At 53.2% G+C, this 14,673-nt stretch overlaps 7 protein-coding genes across 7 annotated transcripts; 4 read left to right on the top strand and 3 right to left on the bottom strand.

The window, feature by feature from the left end:
* Positions 1 to 52: 52 nt before the first annotated feature.
* On the top strand, positions 53 to 3,689 carry N7459_000098 (uncharacterized protein; the record flags this gene model as incomplete). Its single annotated transcript, XM_056939283.1, has 3 exons — positions 53 to 73; positions 130 to 2,649; positions 2,700 to 3,689. The coding sequence occupies 3 exons, from the start codon at positions 53 to 55 to the stop codon at positions 3,687 to 3,689; spliced, it is 3,531 nt and encodes a 1,176-aa protein (XP_056803563.1).
* Positions 3,690 to 6,291: 2,602 nt separating this feature from the next.
* On the top strand, positions 6,292 to 7,311 carry N7459_000099 (mismatch-specific DNA-glycosylase; the record flags this gene model as incomplete). Its single annotated transcript, XM_056939284.1, has 1 exon — positions 6,292 to 7,311. The coding sequence occupies one exon, from the start codon at positions 6,292 to 6,294 to the stop codon at positions 7,309 to 7,311; it is 1,020 nt and encodes a 339-aa protein (XP_056803564.1).
* A 511-nt stretch (positions 7,312 to 7,822) lies between these two features.
* On the bottom strand, positions 7,823 to 8,295 carry N7459_000100 (SBDS family protein; the record flags this gene model as incomplete). Its single annotated transcript, XM_056939285.1, has 3 exons — positions 7,823 to 7,882; positions 7,941 to 8,064; positions 8,132 to 8,295. The coding sequence occupies 3 exons, from the start codon at positions 8,293 to 8,295 to the stop codon at positions 7,823 to 7,825; spliced, it is 348 nt and encodes a 115-aa protein (XP_056803565.1).
* Positions 8,296 to 8,627: 332 nt separating this feature from the next.
* On the bottom strand, positions 8,628 to 11,422 carry N7459_000101 (putative Rho guanyl nucleotide exchange factor; the record flags this gene model as incomplete). The annotated part of the gene is made up of 6 exons (XM_056939286.1): positions 8,628 to 9,592; positions 9,647 to 9,872; positions 9,927 to 10,145; positions 10,197 to 10,397; positions 10,477 to 10,791; positions 10,859 to 11,422. 6 exons carry the CDS (start codon positions 11,420 to 11,422, stop codon positions 8,628 to 8,630), a joined length of 2,490 nt encoding a protein of 829 aa, XP_056803566.1.
* Positions 11,423 to 11,543: 121 nt separating this feature from the next.
* Positions 11,544 to 11,747, bottom strand: N7459_000102 (uncharacterized protein; the record flags this gene model as incomplete). Its single annotated transcript, XM_056939287.1, has 1 exon — positions 11,544 to 11,747. One exon carries the CDS (start codon positions 11,745 to 11,747, stop codon positions 11,544 to 11,546), a length of 204 nt encoding a protein of 67 aa, XP_056803567.1.
* A 274-nt stretch (positions 11,748 to 12,021) lies between these two features.
* On the top strand, positions 12,022 to 12,925 carry N7459_000103 (putative 26S proteasome non-ATPase regulatory subunit Nas2; the record flags this gene model as incomplete). Its single annotated transcript, XM_056939288.1, has 3 exons — positions 12,022 to 12,328; positions 12,382 to 12,734; positions 12,794 to 12,925. The coding sequence occupies 3 exons, from the start codon at positions 12,022 to 12,024 to the stop codon at positions 12,923 to 12,925; spliced, it is 792 nt and encodes a 263-aa protein (XP_056803568.1).
* A 482-nt stretch (positions 12,926 to 13,407) lies between these two features.
* Positions 13,408 to 14,472, top strand: N7459_000104 (Ran family GTP-binding nuclear protein; the record flags this gene model as incomplete). Its single annotated transcript, XM_056939289.1, has 5 exons — positions 13,408 to 13,470; positions 13,690 to 13,782; positions 13,862 to 14,015; positions 14,073 to 14,278; positions 14,341 to 14,472. The coding sequence occupies 5 exons, from the start codon at positions 13,408 to 13,410 to the stop codon at positions 14,470 to 14,472; spliced, it is 648 nt and encodes a 215-aa protein (XP_056803569.1).
* Positions 14,473 to 14,673: the final 201 nt, after the last annotated feature.

Below are 14,673 nucleotides of genomic sequence, written 5' to 3' on the forward strand. Positions count from 1 at the left end.
CGCTTTATCTGATCCCACGCCCGCCTGATAACAGTCACAACGGCCCACGACGATGGACTCGTCGGGTTCGGAGGTGAGTTTTTTTTGGATGATTTGCTTGAATGATCCTTGTCTGACTTCCAGGTCCAGGAAAAGAAGCCTGTTCCAAAATTTGGCAGCTTCAAACCCCCTCAGGTGAGCTCAGTCGGGGCTCCTCACACGCCCGATCGCCGCTCACGCGATACCCATCAACGCGACGATCGCGACTCTGGTCGCTCGTCTGATCGGCATCATGATCACCGTGCACGCTCTCCAGGACATTTCGACAGAAGGCCACTCCAGAATGCACCCGCTCGCCGTCCACACTCGCGCCATCGCCATCGCTCCACTTCCAAAGACAGTCCTGGTTCCAGTGAGCGCAAACGATTGCGCGAACAGAGAGTGCTGCGCTCCAGGCCTGACCTGATTCCCCCTCAAAGCCCTGTCGGCAGCGTGCTTGAGACCCCTATTCGAAGTGAAGCTTCTGGTGATACAACTCAACCTGCCTCGGGAGCGAGTGACTTTTTCGAGCTTGACACCAAAGGTGATCGGAACAACCTTGTCTTTGGGCCAGCGCAGCGATACGTAGAACATGCCTATGAACGGGCAGGAAATGGACACGTTCTTGGTGCTCCAGGAAACCTGAGGATTGATCGAGATGCCTCACGTGGCGAACACATTGTTCTATGTTCAACTGGGGGGTCCGGGGTCCAAAGAAAGGGCGGCATCTTAAAGCCGCTAGCTGAAGTCCCCAGATTGGCTCCACCCAAGTATCGTCTACGCAACTATTCGATCTTTAATTTGACCGACGATTTCGTCAGGCTCACGCATAACCTCGACAAGGACTGGGGTGAAACTCCGATTTATCGCTACCCCAGTTACAAACTGCAAGTGGAAGAATCTGATGATGACATGGACCTCATTTCCCAACCTGAGCATCAAGCCGTGACTGTTCAAATTGATCTTGATGCGGAGAGAAAAGCCCTCAACGCCAAACTATGGCAGGCCGTGGGTTCGAACCCTAATGATGTTGGCTCGTGGCTCCGCTTGATTGATCACCAGGAAGTCATGATCCTGGGCCCAGCAGAGGACTCTAGCTCCCTGACTTATGCCCAGCGCCAAAGTTTGGCCGACGTGAAATTGTCACTGTACGACAAGGCTCTGAAGGAAGCCACCGACACCCCCCACAGGGATCGACTTTTGCTGGGACGATTGCAGGAAGGATCGCAATTGTGGGATGCAGAGATGCTTTCGGCAGAATGGGAAAGCACCCTAGAACGCAATCCTGAGTGGATCAATATCTGGGTGAAGTACCTGGATTTCCGCCAGACAAACTTGAAGGAGTTCGATTTTTACCAGTGTGTGGCTATCTTCCGAGAATCACTGGATTTCAACGGACGACATATGACAGGACCGGGCCGAACCCACATCCAATGCTATCTGTTCCTGCGATTGACCCTTTTTCTTCGTGAGGCAGGATACACTGAGCTTGCGGTGGGTCTCTGGCAAGCAGTACTTGAATTCACCTGTTTCATCCCATCCGACGTTGCCGATGATAAGGAAGCGGCTTTGCATGCATTTACCCAATTCTGGGAGTCAGAGACCCCCCGTATCGGCGAGCTCGGTGCACACGGCTGGCGCCACGGCGCAGACTGTGATATGGGTTCTATTCTGACCACCTACCAGACCGAGATCAATATTTCATCCCTTCTACCGTCTTGGACTAAAGCCGAGAGAGAACGTATTGGCAAGTCGCTGACGCCGTTCCGCAGTTTAGACGGATTCTACCCGGACCGACATGATCCATACACAGTGGTAGTCTGTTCCGACATGGTCCAAATCGTGCAGCATTTCTGGGATCTCCACAGCGCGGATGAACTGATCGATGGCTTTCTGTATTTTTGTCACTTGCCTCATCTGACGCATTGTATGAATGCCAGGACGACTCGACTGTGGAGTTGGGACAACTTTTTGCGAAATGAGTACGTCAACAATGCCCAGTACGGTCTCTCTTCATGGATGCCAGGGAACACTAGCAATTCGCAAGCTCCGCCGTCGCCATTCTCCTTCCCAATGCCCAACTTCTTGCACACCACGGATACCTTGTTCGCCAAACCCAGTCGCTGGTTCTACTCGTTTCAGACATGGACCTCCGCCAATACAGCCGGACCTCCTGGCGTCAATCGTGACTGGGTACGACGCGCTCTGTGGGCCTTGATGGAGCGCCACCCTCAGGACGACGAGCTAGCTGAGCATGCCTTGGCCTTCGAGTTCGCGTGCAACCCCGACGCGTCCAAGAAGGTCGCAAAGGAACTGGTAAAGCGGCGATCGTCAGATCTGCGGCTTTGGAATGCCTATGCTTTAATGCAATCGAGAACTGGAGCTGACGGCATGGCAAACAATGTGTGGGCTACTGCTTTATCAAAGACTGCCAACTCGGTGGACAAGCAACTGGCAGACCGTGGGATATTGTGGAACTCATGGATCTGGGATATGCTTAGTCGTCAGCAACATCCACAAGCCTTGTACACCCTACATGCTATGCAGCAGGGAAAGATCGACGTGGCGCAAATGCCAGCTTCTGATCAGCCTCTCTTTTTCAGTCCTACGGCCATTCTCCAAGCTCAGCAGGTGAGTTTCTTCTCTCTCCATACACTCTGCCTGAATCTAACACCATGTAGTTTTTGCGTGAATGTCAAGATCGCACTTTGGCTTCCCGAAAGCCACAAGCATACACGGCCTATACGGACTGCCTGGCTCTTCTCCAATATCTCGCAAACTGGCCCTTGAAGGCGGTCGTGGATGTCTACACTGATGCGATCTCCAAAATGAGGGACATGCCTTCCGAGGAGGAGATTTTCAAAGAGTTTACCGCTGAGCAACTGCACCAGTCTCGCGCCAAAGTCCTTTATTTCCATATTAACTGCAACAAGAAGAACAAAGCGTTCCGGCCAATCGAGATCCGTCGTTGGCTCCAGGAGAGCGCATCTCTTTTCCCTCACAACACCATGTTCCTGTCGCTCTCCATGTGGAATGAGGCTCGCGTCCCCATCTTCGACCGGCTTCGGGACGTCCATGATCTGACCAAAGGCGTGGATCCCGATCGCCGGTATCGACTCGACGACTACATTGGCATGCCGACGGTCGCTCCCCAGAGCGTCCCTATCTCGACTCACCTCTTCTCCATCTACATGGAGATCTGCCGCCCGATCTTTACGGGCTCCACTCCTTACTCGACCCGGGCAGCATTTGAAAGTGCCCTGGGTGAGCGCAGGGATCCGACTGCGCTCACTTCCGGCAACACGGATGTACCTCACAGCTTCGATGCCGACAACGCCAGATCGAATCTGTCGATCTGGAAGCTGTACATCCTGTACGAGCTGTATTTGGCTGGGAACGCCAATGCAGCCCGGGCCGTCTTCTATCGGGCCATTCAAGCCTGCCCGTGGTCGAAGGAGCTGGTGATGCTCGCGTTCGAGCATCTTCGAGACGACCTGCCCAGTCTGCCCCGAGGCTGGGTGACGCAAACGGGGTTGAAATTCAGCGACTTGTGCCAGGTGTACCATGTGCTTCGTGAGAGGCACATGCGTATCCACCTGGACATCGCTGACCAAGTGCCTCGGGGAGGTGAAGAGATCACCTCTGACGAGGAGATGAATGACAGTCCGTGAAAGCTGTCTCATCTCGGTCGTATGTGAGGTAGTCACTGGGAGAAGCTCAAGGGAGAGGAAAGAGAGGTGAAAATGTCAAAAACGAACATGTACACTATGCTATTTCTGTAGAATATGACTGGCGAAAGTCAACCGCCATTGCTTCTCGGGTCTGCAAAGACAGTAGAATTCACATGGCATTGTCAACAACCTCCAGAGAAGAATTGGAGCATCGTCAAGGCTATGGATTTCCAAGGTCGAAAATGCCCGCAAGCAACCCCCAATCAGCATTGGACAGGCCGGTTAATGACCAGCGCTAACTGAAGCCAAGGAAGAACGTCTCTCGAGCAGCCGCCTATCAGATGCATTCTGCAGGCGCTGCCTTTCATCACACCAACGAGAAGGTGACCAGTGGGACCGTGACGCTCTGCCTCTCCCGTCATTTTCTCGAGCTTGCGAATGCTAAACATAGAGGGTTGCTAGGTGGAAATCTCCAAGTGCGTGATTGATGTCGCTATCTCAACTTATCACCCTTCCTCCCCCGCTGGAGGCCATCTAGGCCCACTGGACACCTCGTATCACATCGACCATCACAGCATCACTTCCCGCTTATCTCCTCGCAGTGGAATTCGAACTGGCCGTGTAGGGGACGGGTGAAAGCGACAACGCGGTCGACAAAGTCAGAGCTGGCGCGATCATCGCGCCGGGTGTCAACCTGCGCTGTCTCTGCCACAATGCCGGAAGCTCACAGCAACCCACGCCTCGGCCACTCGCAGCATTACAATTCGAATGTGAGTAAAAATGGATCAGAGAACCCCCGGCGACAGGCCCTGCACTGCGTGTGCCACCAGCTGCATCTCATCACGCCAAGGCCCGGCACCGCGATCGCTGATTCGCGCACGCCCGCATCGCGATCCGCTCTGTCACATCCTCCTCTCCCCAATCACGTCGCAGGCGATAGCTCTTGCAGAATCCCGGGATGAGGGGATGTCAAGAACACGGTCCTGCCATAGGAAGTGATTGGCCCAGGGCGCTTAGGTGCATCCGTGCGGATCACGACAAGCCCTACTTTCTCGAGATGCAGACCTAGTCGGATGCATCGGTCACTTCGGTTGGCGCCCAAGCGTCACATCCTCGCATGTCGGCTCGGATTACTGGATGGATTGTTGTCGGTCTCATGGCGGCTGGCCTAAGTATAGATGGATATACTCTCCCCGCTCCTGCAATGCACGACGTCGCCAAAGATTTCTTCCTCTTTCCTCTTTCCCCAGATTCAACAATGCCTTCACGATAGGCTATCCATTTTTTCCTGTGTGTGCAAGTCTCTGCGCGTCTTCCTTGGTTGAACAAGCCGAACATCATACGGAACTATGCGCTTGACGAACTTTGGTCGCATATCGCAATCGCATCCCACGTCTTGATCTTGCCCACTTCAACGGAAGATCCATCCCACTTTCTGCGAACTTGATCAGAACAGCTTCATCGCTTGTGCGCAAGCGATAGCTGCACTACTCCTACGAATACCTCGCTGGTCGAGAGGTTCACGGGGGTATACGCCATCACCCGATCTTCATAATACGACAAGATGGGCAGACTCATTAAAAACCACTGGGGCCGATTGATTATTCTCACTGCATCAACCTGTAGGTAGCTCCCAAGGTTGTGCAAGGATGGACAGGATGGGCTAACATCGTCTCGTCATGTCAGACCAAATCGCCAGCGCTATTGAAGCCTTCATCTGGCCAAAAGTCTTCTGGGACTTTGTCTCCAAAAACCTCGATGCCGCCGTGGCACCCATACCGGTCCTCCAGATTCTCAATCTCGTAATGGGTCTTGTTGGGATAGCATGGGAGTGGCCCTTGAAGCCATTAGCGGGATCGCTGCCACATCGCAGCATTGAGATCCGCCTGATCATATACCCTCTAAGCGCTCTACTTGCCGCCCTTCTCTACCAAGGAACCGACCCTGCACTATATTATTTGATCGGAATTGGGGTGTATTTCTGGGCCTACAGTGAAGGCGAGGTATGTGAAAACCATTCATTTGCTGCCTCGAGACTCTTTCCTCACAGTGCATACAGATTGTCTGTCCGCGGCCTTGGACATTACCGAAACGACCGGGGGTCCTCAGGGCTTAATCATTTTGTTCGGTTTGATGCATTGAGTGTATCAGACGCAGATCTTGTACATACTTGACTACGTGCAATAATGCCCGAATGCACATAATCTAACGCACATCTGTTCTACCCACCGGGATCCCAGCATATATACATCAGGCCTGCAGCGACTATTTTCGGAATTTCAACCAAAATGACCAAACTATAACAGTGACCAGAACAGATATTTTGCCTTATCCGGCGATAGTCACAATAAGCTTTTGAAGCAAAAGGTCGGCTGTCTGGTTGTTGCTGGGTGAGGCTATCTACAGCAAAAGTTGGAGACCAGGCAAATAAGGCCACAAACACCACACCCACGTGACCGTATCCAGAAATTGTCGGAGTCGAGATGCTTTCATCTTGTTTCCTCACAGCAATGAACGAGAAGTTTCAAGCTCCACTCCCATCCTGAGCAGGGAATAACTGCACAAACTGACTTTAGCATGCCTAAGCACTCTAGAACCCAGTATGCTTTCATCCATACTCGACAAAGCGGATCAGCCTGAAGCGCATGAAGATAAGGTCTCCGGTGCCGAAGCCGAGGCCGAGGATGTGCCTGTCAACAAAATCACCAGCTTCAATGGCAAGCTCAATAAATATCTACACGCGAATGGCACTGCCGCTGTCCAGGCAAACAAGCCAACCAGCCCATTGAAACGAGACCTTTCTACCAATGGCCTGGATGACAGAGAGGACGAGCCCAGAACGAGCGATGGCACTCCGAGTCCCAAGAGGGCCAAGCCAGCTACACAATCCACTATCACCACACCCACAGCTCCTATATCATCCGCTGTCACCTATCCACGCCTCACTCGCTCTCGTTCGTCCCCAACAACCCCGTCGCCAACACGCCGCAAACGCAAACCACCGCCAACCCACACCCCAGCCGCCTCCGATTCTCTCCTCCGCGACACAATCCCCCCAAACCTCATCCTCCTGCTCGTGGGGGTGAACCCGGGGCTGCTAACTGGCACAACGGGATTCGCCTACGCCCACCCATCAAATCTATTCTGGAAACTCCTTCACTCATCGGGAATAACCAGCATCCGGCACCCGCCTTCCGACACATACAAGCTCCCGGAGCTGTACAGCGTGGGAAATACGAACATCGTGGAACGGCCGACCCGCGACGCAAGTATGCTCAGCAAAGCCGAGATGGACGCAGGCGTGCCAGTGCTAGAGGCCAAGGTTGCCGCACAACGGCCCGAGGCCGTGTGCCTGGTCGGCAAGAGCATCTGGGAGGCTGTATGGCGGGTGCGGCATGGGCGAGCGATTCGGAAGGAGGAATTTCGATATGGATGGCAGAGCGAGGAGGAGAATATGGGGTGTACGACTGGGTCCGACTGGGCAGGTGCACCGGTCTTCGTGGCCACAACGACCAGCGGGCTTGCTGCTGGGATGACTATTGCGCAGAAGGAGGCTGTGTGGGCGGAGCTAGGCAATTGGGTTGCCCAGCGGAGAACGGATCGAGAGCTTCTCACTGTGTAGACAGCGTGTCTGGGTGGTTTAGTTGGGTCCTTGTTGGACTGTTTGGTTTTGCTCAATACCCTTCTCGCTGATTTCGAGAATTTTGCTATTTATCGTGTGTGGTTGACTATACGATAGATTCTGTTGATGTGATTGTGATTGCTACTGCACAGTGCACTTGACAATGATCTTAGTCGTGATTTAGATCAACGTGGTATGGTATTTGTGTGACGAGCGACCTCGTCTCTCTCGTTATCTCATGATATCAGGTATGGAAAACTGCCACGGCTCATATGCAAAACAACCCAAAAGAACCCCCGTGATAACTCGGCCTTCCGAAATCGCTTCTAGATTCCAACGTTGATTGACCATATTTCATGTTCATACCAACTTGTGAAGACTGGCTGTAGTGCCTGAAGAGAGCAGGGTCCATGACAACTCGGGTGGTGAGAAGAGGGGCATATTGCCATGGTGAACAGTGCAATAGCTGCATGTGGCCACCACCCCTGCCAGCTCAGAGGTAATGTCCAATTTACCGAGTGATGCCGACGGGGCCCTTGGACTCGTTCTTGCCGCCCTCCCGCTCGCGGGTCTGTAGAAAGCAGATTAGTATGAATCCGAGAAACAGAAGACGAGGGGGAATGACATACGGTGTTGGTCTGGTACTCTCCACCCTCTAGGATCTTTGTCATGCAATCATCTTCGTTGCTGGTGCCGAACTCATTCTCTAGAGCGGCCTTGCTGGCGGTATCCAGGATACCCTGAGCACCGTGGCTGATATTACTTGTTAGCTATGTGCAATTTTGGATATCCGGCCTGGTATGCTTCTAGGAGAACTCACGCATGAGACACGAAGATCTTCCAGCCGTTCAGGACATCGGCCAGGGCGATGCTGCGATCGTTCTTCCACTTCTGCAGGATGTCGAGGTCATCAACGAAGATAATGAAGTCCTCAGAGCGGCCCTTGTAGAAGACCTTGGAAGTAGTGTCGTTGGCACGAGGCATTTTGGTACAGATAATATCAATTGACTTGGTGATATGTAGTTGCGAAAGGAGAGAAAGACAGCGACAGAGCATTTAAAAGAGTGGGATGATGATGGATGACGTCACGGAATGCTGGGGCAGAAGGAAGTGCTCGTGTGTCATGGAAGTACGCTTCCTCCCTGCTTTGCGACGTCATATATCAGCTCCACTGGTGGAGTAGTCCATATAATTCACTCAATTGCTTTCACGCCTCGTTACGTTTCGCCAAGCTAATAACAATAATCCCTCTCATTTGTTTCTGACCACCCTCCACTTCCCTCAAGCACCTCAGACAGCTGACGATGATCTCCACCCTAGGACTCGGTCCCTGGCCCCATCCCAGGACGGGTCCGCTTCAGATTCTTCGGTGACAAAGCACTGAAGAGGGTCTTCGGTGACGACCACTTTTTGCGCGACGGTGATAACTCCCGGCTACTGTCCTCGCTGCCACGCTTCTCGCTGCGAGGCGACGAGCTCGATCCGGTCGTCTTCTTGGGAGGTTCCCGAAATAGAAGGGTTCTTGTGCGGCTTATAGTGGATGTGGGCGTCTTGGGTGATTCACAATCCACATCATGTGGACCATGCTGGTCGTCGCAGCCATCGTGACCTGCAAGAAATTCCTTCTCCTCGCTGTTGTACTCGCTGGCCGGGCGCGTTTCAGGGACTACCGGACCTGAGTGAGTGGTGCTTACAGAGCTAGATCGTTTGTTGAATCCTGTATGAAGGCTGAGACGTCTCATAATCGAGCCACGGCGAAAGAGGTCCCCTCGACCAAGCACCATTCCGGGCAGGGGGAGTACGTCTCGAGTGTAGACATCGGCCATGTACCGTTCCAAGCGAACTCGATCCACACGCCTTGCAGTCACAGTCAGTGAGCCGCGTGCAATCGGCATCTTTGATCTTTCAATCTCGCCGTCAAGTTGACTGGTGGCTTCTTCGGAGTTGTGGGGAGAGTATGTTTTTTTGATGACTATGTATTGTGAATTGAACTTTCGAGAAATCGCCAGGGAGTCCATGGAGGTTCTTCGAGCCAAGGAGGCCACAGCGTACTGGGCGCGGTCCAAAGGTAGGAGGTTTAGATTCATGAACGAATACTTCCTTGGGTCTGATGAGTTTCCGGATTTGGCCGTCTCACCCATTGCCGCAGAACATTTCAGGAGCTCTGTCTTCCAATGCTTTTCTTCGGTGGCAGATGATGCACTGAGAATGAGCTCGTAGTTGTCTTCCTGTTCTTGAAAAAGAAGTTTCCACGAAAACGGGCATCCGTAGCAGTATAACCCTAGAGGGATTAGAAAATCTTGCAATGAACAGAAGCAGCTGGAAGATCGCTTACCTCTACCATTCTGAAGCGTATCCATGCGCAAATCATCCATAAAAATACAAGCAACCGCCTCTAGTCGATGAAAGTCGTGGACTCCTCTGGCCAGAAGAAGGTAGCAATTGAAAAGAGCACACGCCATGAACTCTCCAGTGGGGTGTTCTGGCGTTCGATAAGTCACATGGAGTGCGCCACACAAGATCAGCGGGCCGAGTTCCTTGTATATGTCTTGAAGAGCATGCTGTTGCACGTACAAAGGTTAGTTATGTCCCTATGCAAAATGGAATGAGCGTACCGAGCCAGAGAATTCGATCTTTCCTGACAGAATAACAGTCTTTTGAATACGATCTTTATTAACAGGGTTTCCAGTGGCCGAGTTGATCTTCGCGACAAGTATGCGCAGGGCTTCCAGAATTTGTCGCATTTCGTCATGAGATGATGGGCAGTCACTGACAGGAGTGTGGCGGAGCAGGTCTTGGAGGAGGAGTGGGTATCTGCACAGACGCTGAATGGGCTAGCTATGACTTAGCAACAATAACTATTCATAACGACCGTGGAATCTTACCTTGATCATCAAATCATTCATTGACATTGATTTGTTTTCTTCAAGTTTCCGGCTATCCATGGAGGCAACGGACTTGGACAAGGCCTCAATTCCCTGGTCGACCACCGCCCAGTTGGGGACTGAACGCCGCAATATGGCCACATCCTGCGTGAGAAGGTCATAATTCCCACAGAACTCCTCATATGCAGAAAATGAAACAGACTGTGGTCATGTCGTGAGTAGGCGCCTCAAGAAAAAAAGAAAAAAAAGAAAGAAAAAGCTTCAGAGAGTAGTAGCCTACCAATCTATCAATTTCACGAGCAACATCAAGAGCTTCGGAGGGATCCGCCACCAAGCTCTTAAAGCGTTGACGAATAGATTCCTTGAGTTTTTTGGCCCTCAATGATCGATTCGGAAACCCCTTCAGTCCAGGTATATCAATGGTACTCAAACGCTTTGAAAGCCCCCGAGACAAAACATCAGAAGCGCCCTCAGGAGCCGGTGAAGCTGACAGAGGCGTTATGGTCTGAAGCTGAGTCAAAAATTGTTCGTGGATCTCATGGATCTGCTCGATGTTGTGGTATATCTGAGGTCTAGCATTGAAAATGGAAAGTACCTGGACATGTCACATATCAACATCTAATTAAGACCACGTCTCGGTCCATGCTGGTTATTGGACTTACTTGAATGAGAGCCTTGAGACCAAGGACATAATCAGCCTCCGTCGCAACCAGTTCACGTAGCACTTGGCGTCTTTTGCTTGCGCGCATCTCGGCAGCTTCGTCGACATGATTGCTTGATGCTGGCCGGGAACTGTCGCCTGAAACACGAACGTCTGACACGGCGCTTTGGGTGGTTGTGCTCTGGGTAGTTCCTCTGGACCGTGCCACACTGTGGCTTGCAATGCTCATGGTAGTTGTTTTGACTACCCTCAAATGAGATGAATGTGTCGAGGACCTCTCCCAATGCTGATCCTGTGGTGAGATATTCTCCGGCATCAGATTTGGGGTAATAAGGTCGGTCCGTGAGGAGTCTGGCCAGCCCTCGACGTAGCGTTCAGGGATCGTCGGGGGCACCCGTCTTCGTCCTCGAAAACTATCCATCCATTTCTTGAACGGATGATCGGGAGCAGGCGACAGTGGGGACGGCGGGAATAGGGCTTCATCTTTCTGGTCCGTCTCTGTTCCGGCGCCATCTTCCACTTGCAGCGCGGTCTGCTCGGTCTCGGCGGCATCCTTATACTCCATGATCAGGCCACGGAGCGGCAACGCCGCTGATTTGGTGCCGGGGTTCAGATACGGGTGTCATGAAGATGGACTGCCAGGATGCTTGGACCCGGATCTCACAGAAGCAACGCCCGACACTGCCTCAAGCCTCATGGCGCGGCAGTCGCGACGGGTGCACGTTGCGCGGGAAAGCGGTGCAGGCAAACGGCGATATTGTCCTCAGTGCCTCGATCGCGACAGCCTCGTCAACAAGGTACGAGATGGGCGCCATGGTGACAACCGCGATGGACCCAGGCAGCTGTTGCGCTGAGGAACCGGCAATTTGAATCTCATCCATGTACGTCATGACGTGAGGCAGCTCCTAGGTGGGATTTGAATCCTGGTCGCTGGCCCGCGATCGCAGGGATAGAGTGGCCGTTGACGAACTTGAAGCATTCGCGCCATCGGGGAACCTGATCTCAGTGCCAGCGGAGAGCGCTGCAAAATGTAATGTGAAAGATGCATGGGAGTGCCCGGGGAGATATAGTTGAGGCGCCAAGTGGCGCTTAGATAAATTCGAGCTCCCGGAGACCCACCGCCCGTGAACGCCGCGATGCTGCGCTCTTCCCCACCTTCTTACGATGGGCGTACCCATGGACGACAACATCCACGCCCCGACTGTGGGCTCCGGACCAACGTCCGGAGCTGCCCCGCTCGACTTATCCAAGCTGTCTGTGGTTGAGCTCATGCAGGAGAAAGAACGGATCGAGGCAGAACTGTCCGCGCTCAGCAGCGTGCTCAACTCGGTAGGTCCTTTTGGCCCTTGCACTACTCTCTCCGAAGGAACCTGTTTACTGATAAGTCGGCCTGGACAGCATGGTGTGAGCATGAACTCCTCTCTGACAACCTTCGATGGCTTTCCGCGCGACGACATCGATATCGCTCAAGGTACGACACCCCTCTCGTCCCGTTGACCCCGGTTTACTGAGACGAGAAACTAGTTCGAACTACACGAGTACGGATCATCCGTCTTCGAAATGATCACAAGGAGGTCATGAGAAACCTCGAGAAAGGCGTCCACGAGCACTTTGCTCGACTGCAAAACGCGCCAGGTGCGACCACAAATGGTACCAGTGTGCCTTCGACTGCACCGGCGTCTATTACGGAGAACAGCATCGCCGACGCAGGCATGCTAGGAACTCCTTTTGCCAAGGTCAATAGCGTGGAGCGAGGGAGCCCGGCTGATCAGGCGGGCTTAAAGGCCGGAGACCTCATTCGAGGCTTTGGACCAGTGCATTGGTTGAACCACGAGCGCCTCTCGAAGGTCGCCGAGACCGTCCAGCAGAATGAAGGGGTAGGTAGTGATTACCCGACATTGCTGCACGGGATCTCCAGACTAACCGTTTCATGCAGCGCCCGCTCTCAGTCAAGGTGTCACGCAAGGAGGAAAGTGGATCGGGTTCTACAGAGCTGGATCTGGAACTCACCCCACGGCGCAATTGGGGTGGCCGGGGACTGCTCGGGTGTCATCTTGTTCCGCTGTAGAAGCGCGGACTTTCTTGCTGTAGTTGCGGCTCTATGCCAGTGTATATTGACGATGCGATTTGCCCATGAATCACGAATCACGGCTTTCCTGGTGGTTCTTTTCTGTTTTGACCTCGCCAGGGGCGGGACTGCGTCTCATCGGATCCAAAATAAAAATCAAAGGACAGGCAGAAGGCATCGGAGCCTCAAAATGGAGATATAGTTTCCTTTAATACAAGAAGCCAAATCCATTGGAAACGCGCGCATCCGGCAGTGTTGTATGGTAATCGGAGTGATAACCTCGATGTGTTGACACTACGTCAGGCCCCTCAGGCACACACACACGTGACTCGCCCGCGACCGGGGCAAAAATTCCATCCAGCATTATTCAGACTTCCCCTTCCTTCCTCACCCCTTTAAACAACAACCCCCAGTTCCATACCTTCATCTGCGAATTCCTCCAGGCGACCGTTATCCCTCGGATTCAACTTTCTACATTCGCCATGGCTGAACAGACCGCCCCTACCTTCAAGCTCGTCCTGGTCGGTGACGGTGGTACCGGCAAGGTAAGCGCCATCCTGATTTCTTTGAGTGACTGGCGGGCATGATGGGCATGGTGGATATCGAACTGGCTGCAAAAGCTGCTGCCGCTGGAATTTGGAAGCGAACAGCCTCGTTGCTACTGAACCCCCCCTTGCCCCGCCATTGTCAACAAAGATGAAAATATCTGCCCAACGCCAGCTCATCCGCGCAGACCGTCATCGCTAACGCAGACCTTGCGATAGACCACCTTCGTCAAGCGCCACCTGACTGGCGAGTTCGAGAAGAAGTACATTGCCACTCTCGGTGTCGAAGTGCACCCCCTTACCTTCACCACCGTATGCTATACCCCGCCGAGCCCCGCTTCGAAAATCGCACCATCTTGTGACGGTCGACTAACCCGAATTCCAACGATAGAACCTCGGCACCATTCAGTTTGATGTCTGGGACACCGCTGGCCAGGAGAAGTTCGGTGGTCTCCGTGATGGTTACTACATCAACGGCCAGGCCGGTATCATCATGTTCGATGTTACCTCGCGTATCACCTACAAGAACGTCCCCAACTGGCACCGTGAGTACCCGCGATGATTTTAACTAATCTTGAACCAAGCCAATTGACTGGGCTTAGGTGATCTCGTCCGTGTCTGCGAGAACATCCCGATCGTGCTGTGCGGTAACAAGGTCGACGTGAAGGAGCGCAAGGTCAAAGCCAAGACCATCACCTTCCACCGCAAGAAGAACCTCCAATACTACGATATCTCGGCCAAGTCCAACTACAACTTCGAGAAGCCCTTCCTGTGGCTCGCCCGCAAGCTGGTTGGCAACCCCCAGCTGGTACGTATTTCCTGCCGTTATCTGGCCAGTCTCGCACCACTAATTACTAACTACCTGCACAGGAGTTTGTCGCCGCCCCCGCTCTTGCTCCCCCTGAGGTGCAGGTCGACCACGAGCAGCTCGAGAAGTACCGCCAGGAGATGGAGGCCGCCACGCAGCAGCCCCTCCCCGACGAGGATGACGCTGACCTGTAAGGCGGTGCGCCCTATCAATGAGCCCCGGACGAATTCCACCTGGAGGCCGGGATTCCTCGCAGCCCCTCTCTTTGTTCTCTGTCTTTTGACAGCGGATGCCCAAAGAGGGACGGCATATTCCACGACCGAATGCTTCTGGTTTTGCACTGCAAAAGCAAAACCTGTTTTCAGAATCACGATACAATGAATGCGGTTGGGGCA

Source organism: Penicillium hispanicum (genome assembly GCF_028827665.1).
Source record: "Penicillium hispanicum strain IBT 35686 chromosome Unknown utg000001l_segment0_segment0, whole genome shotgun sequence".
Classification (NCBI taxonomy): Eukaryota; Fungi; Ascomycota; class Eurotiomycetes; order Eurotiales; family Aspergillaceae; genus Penicillium; species Penicillium hispanicum.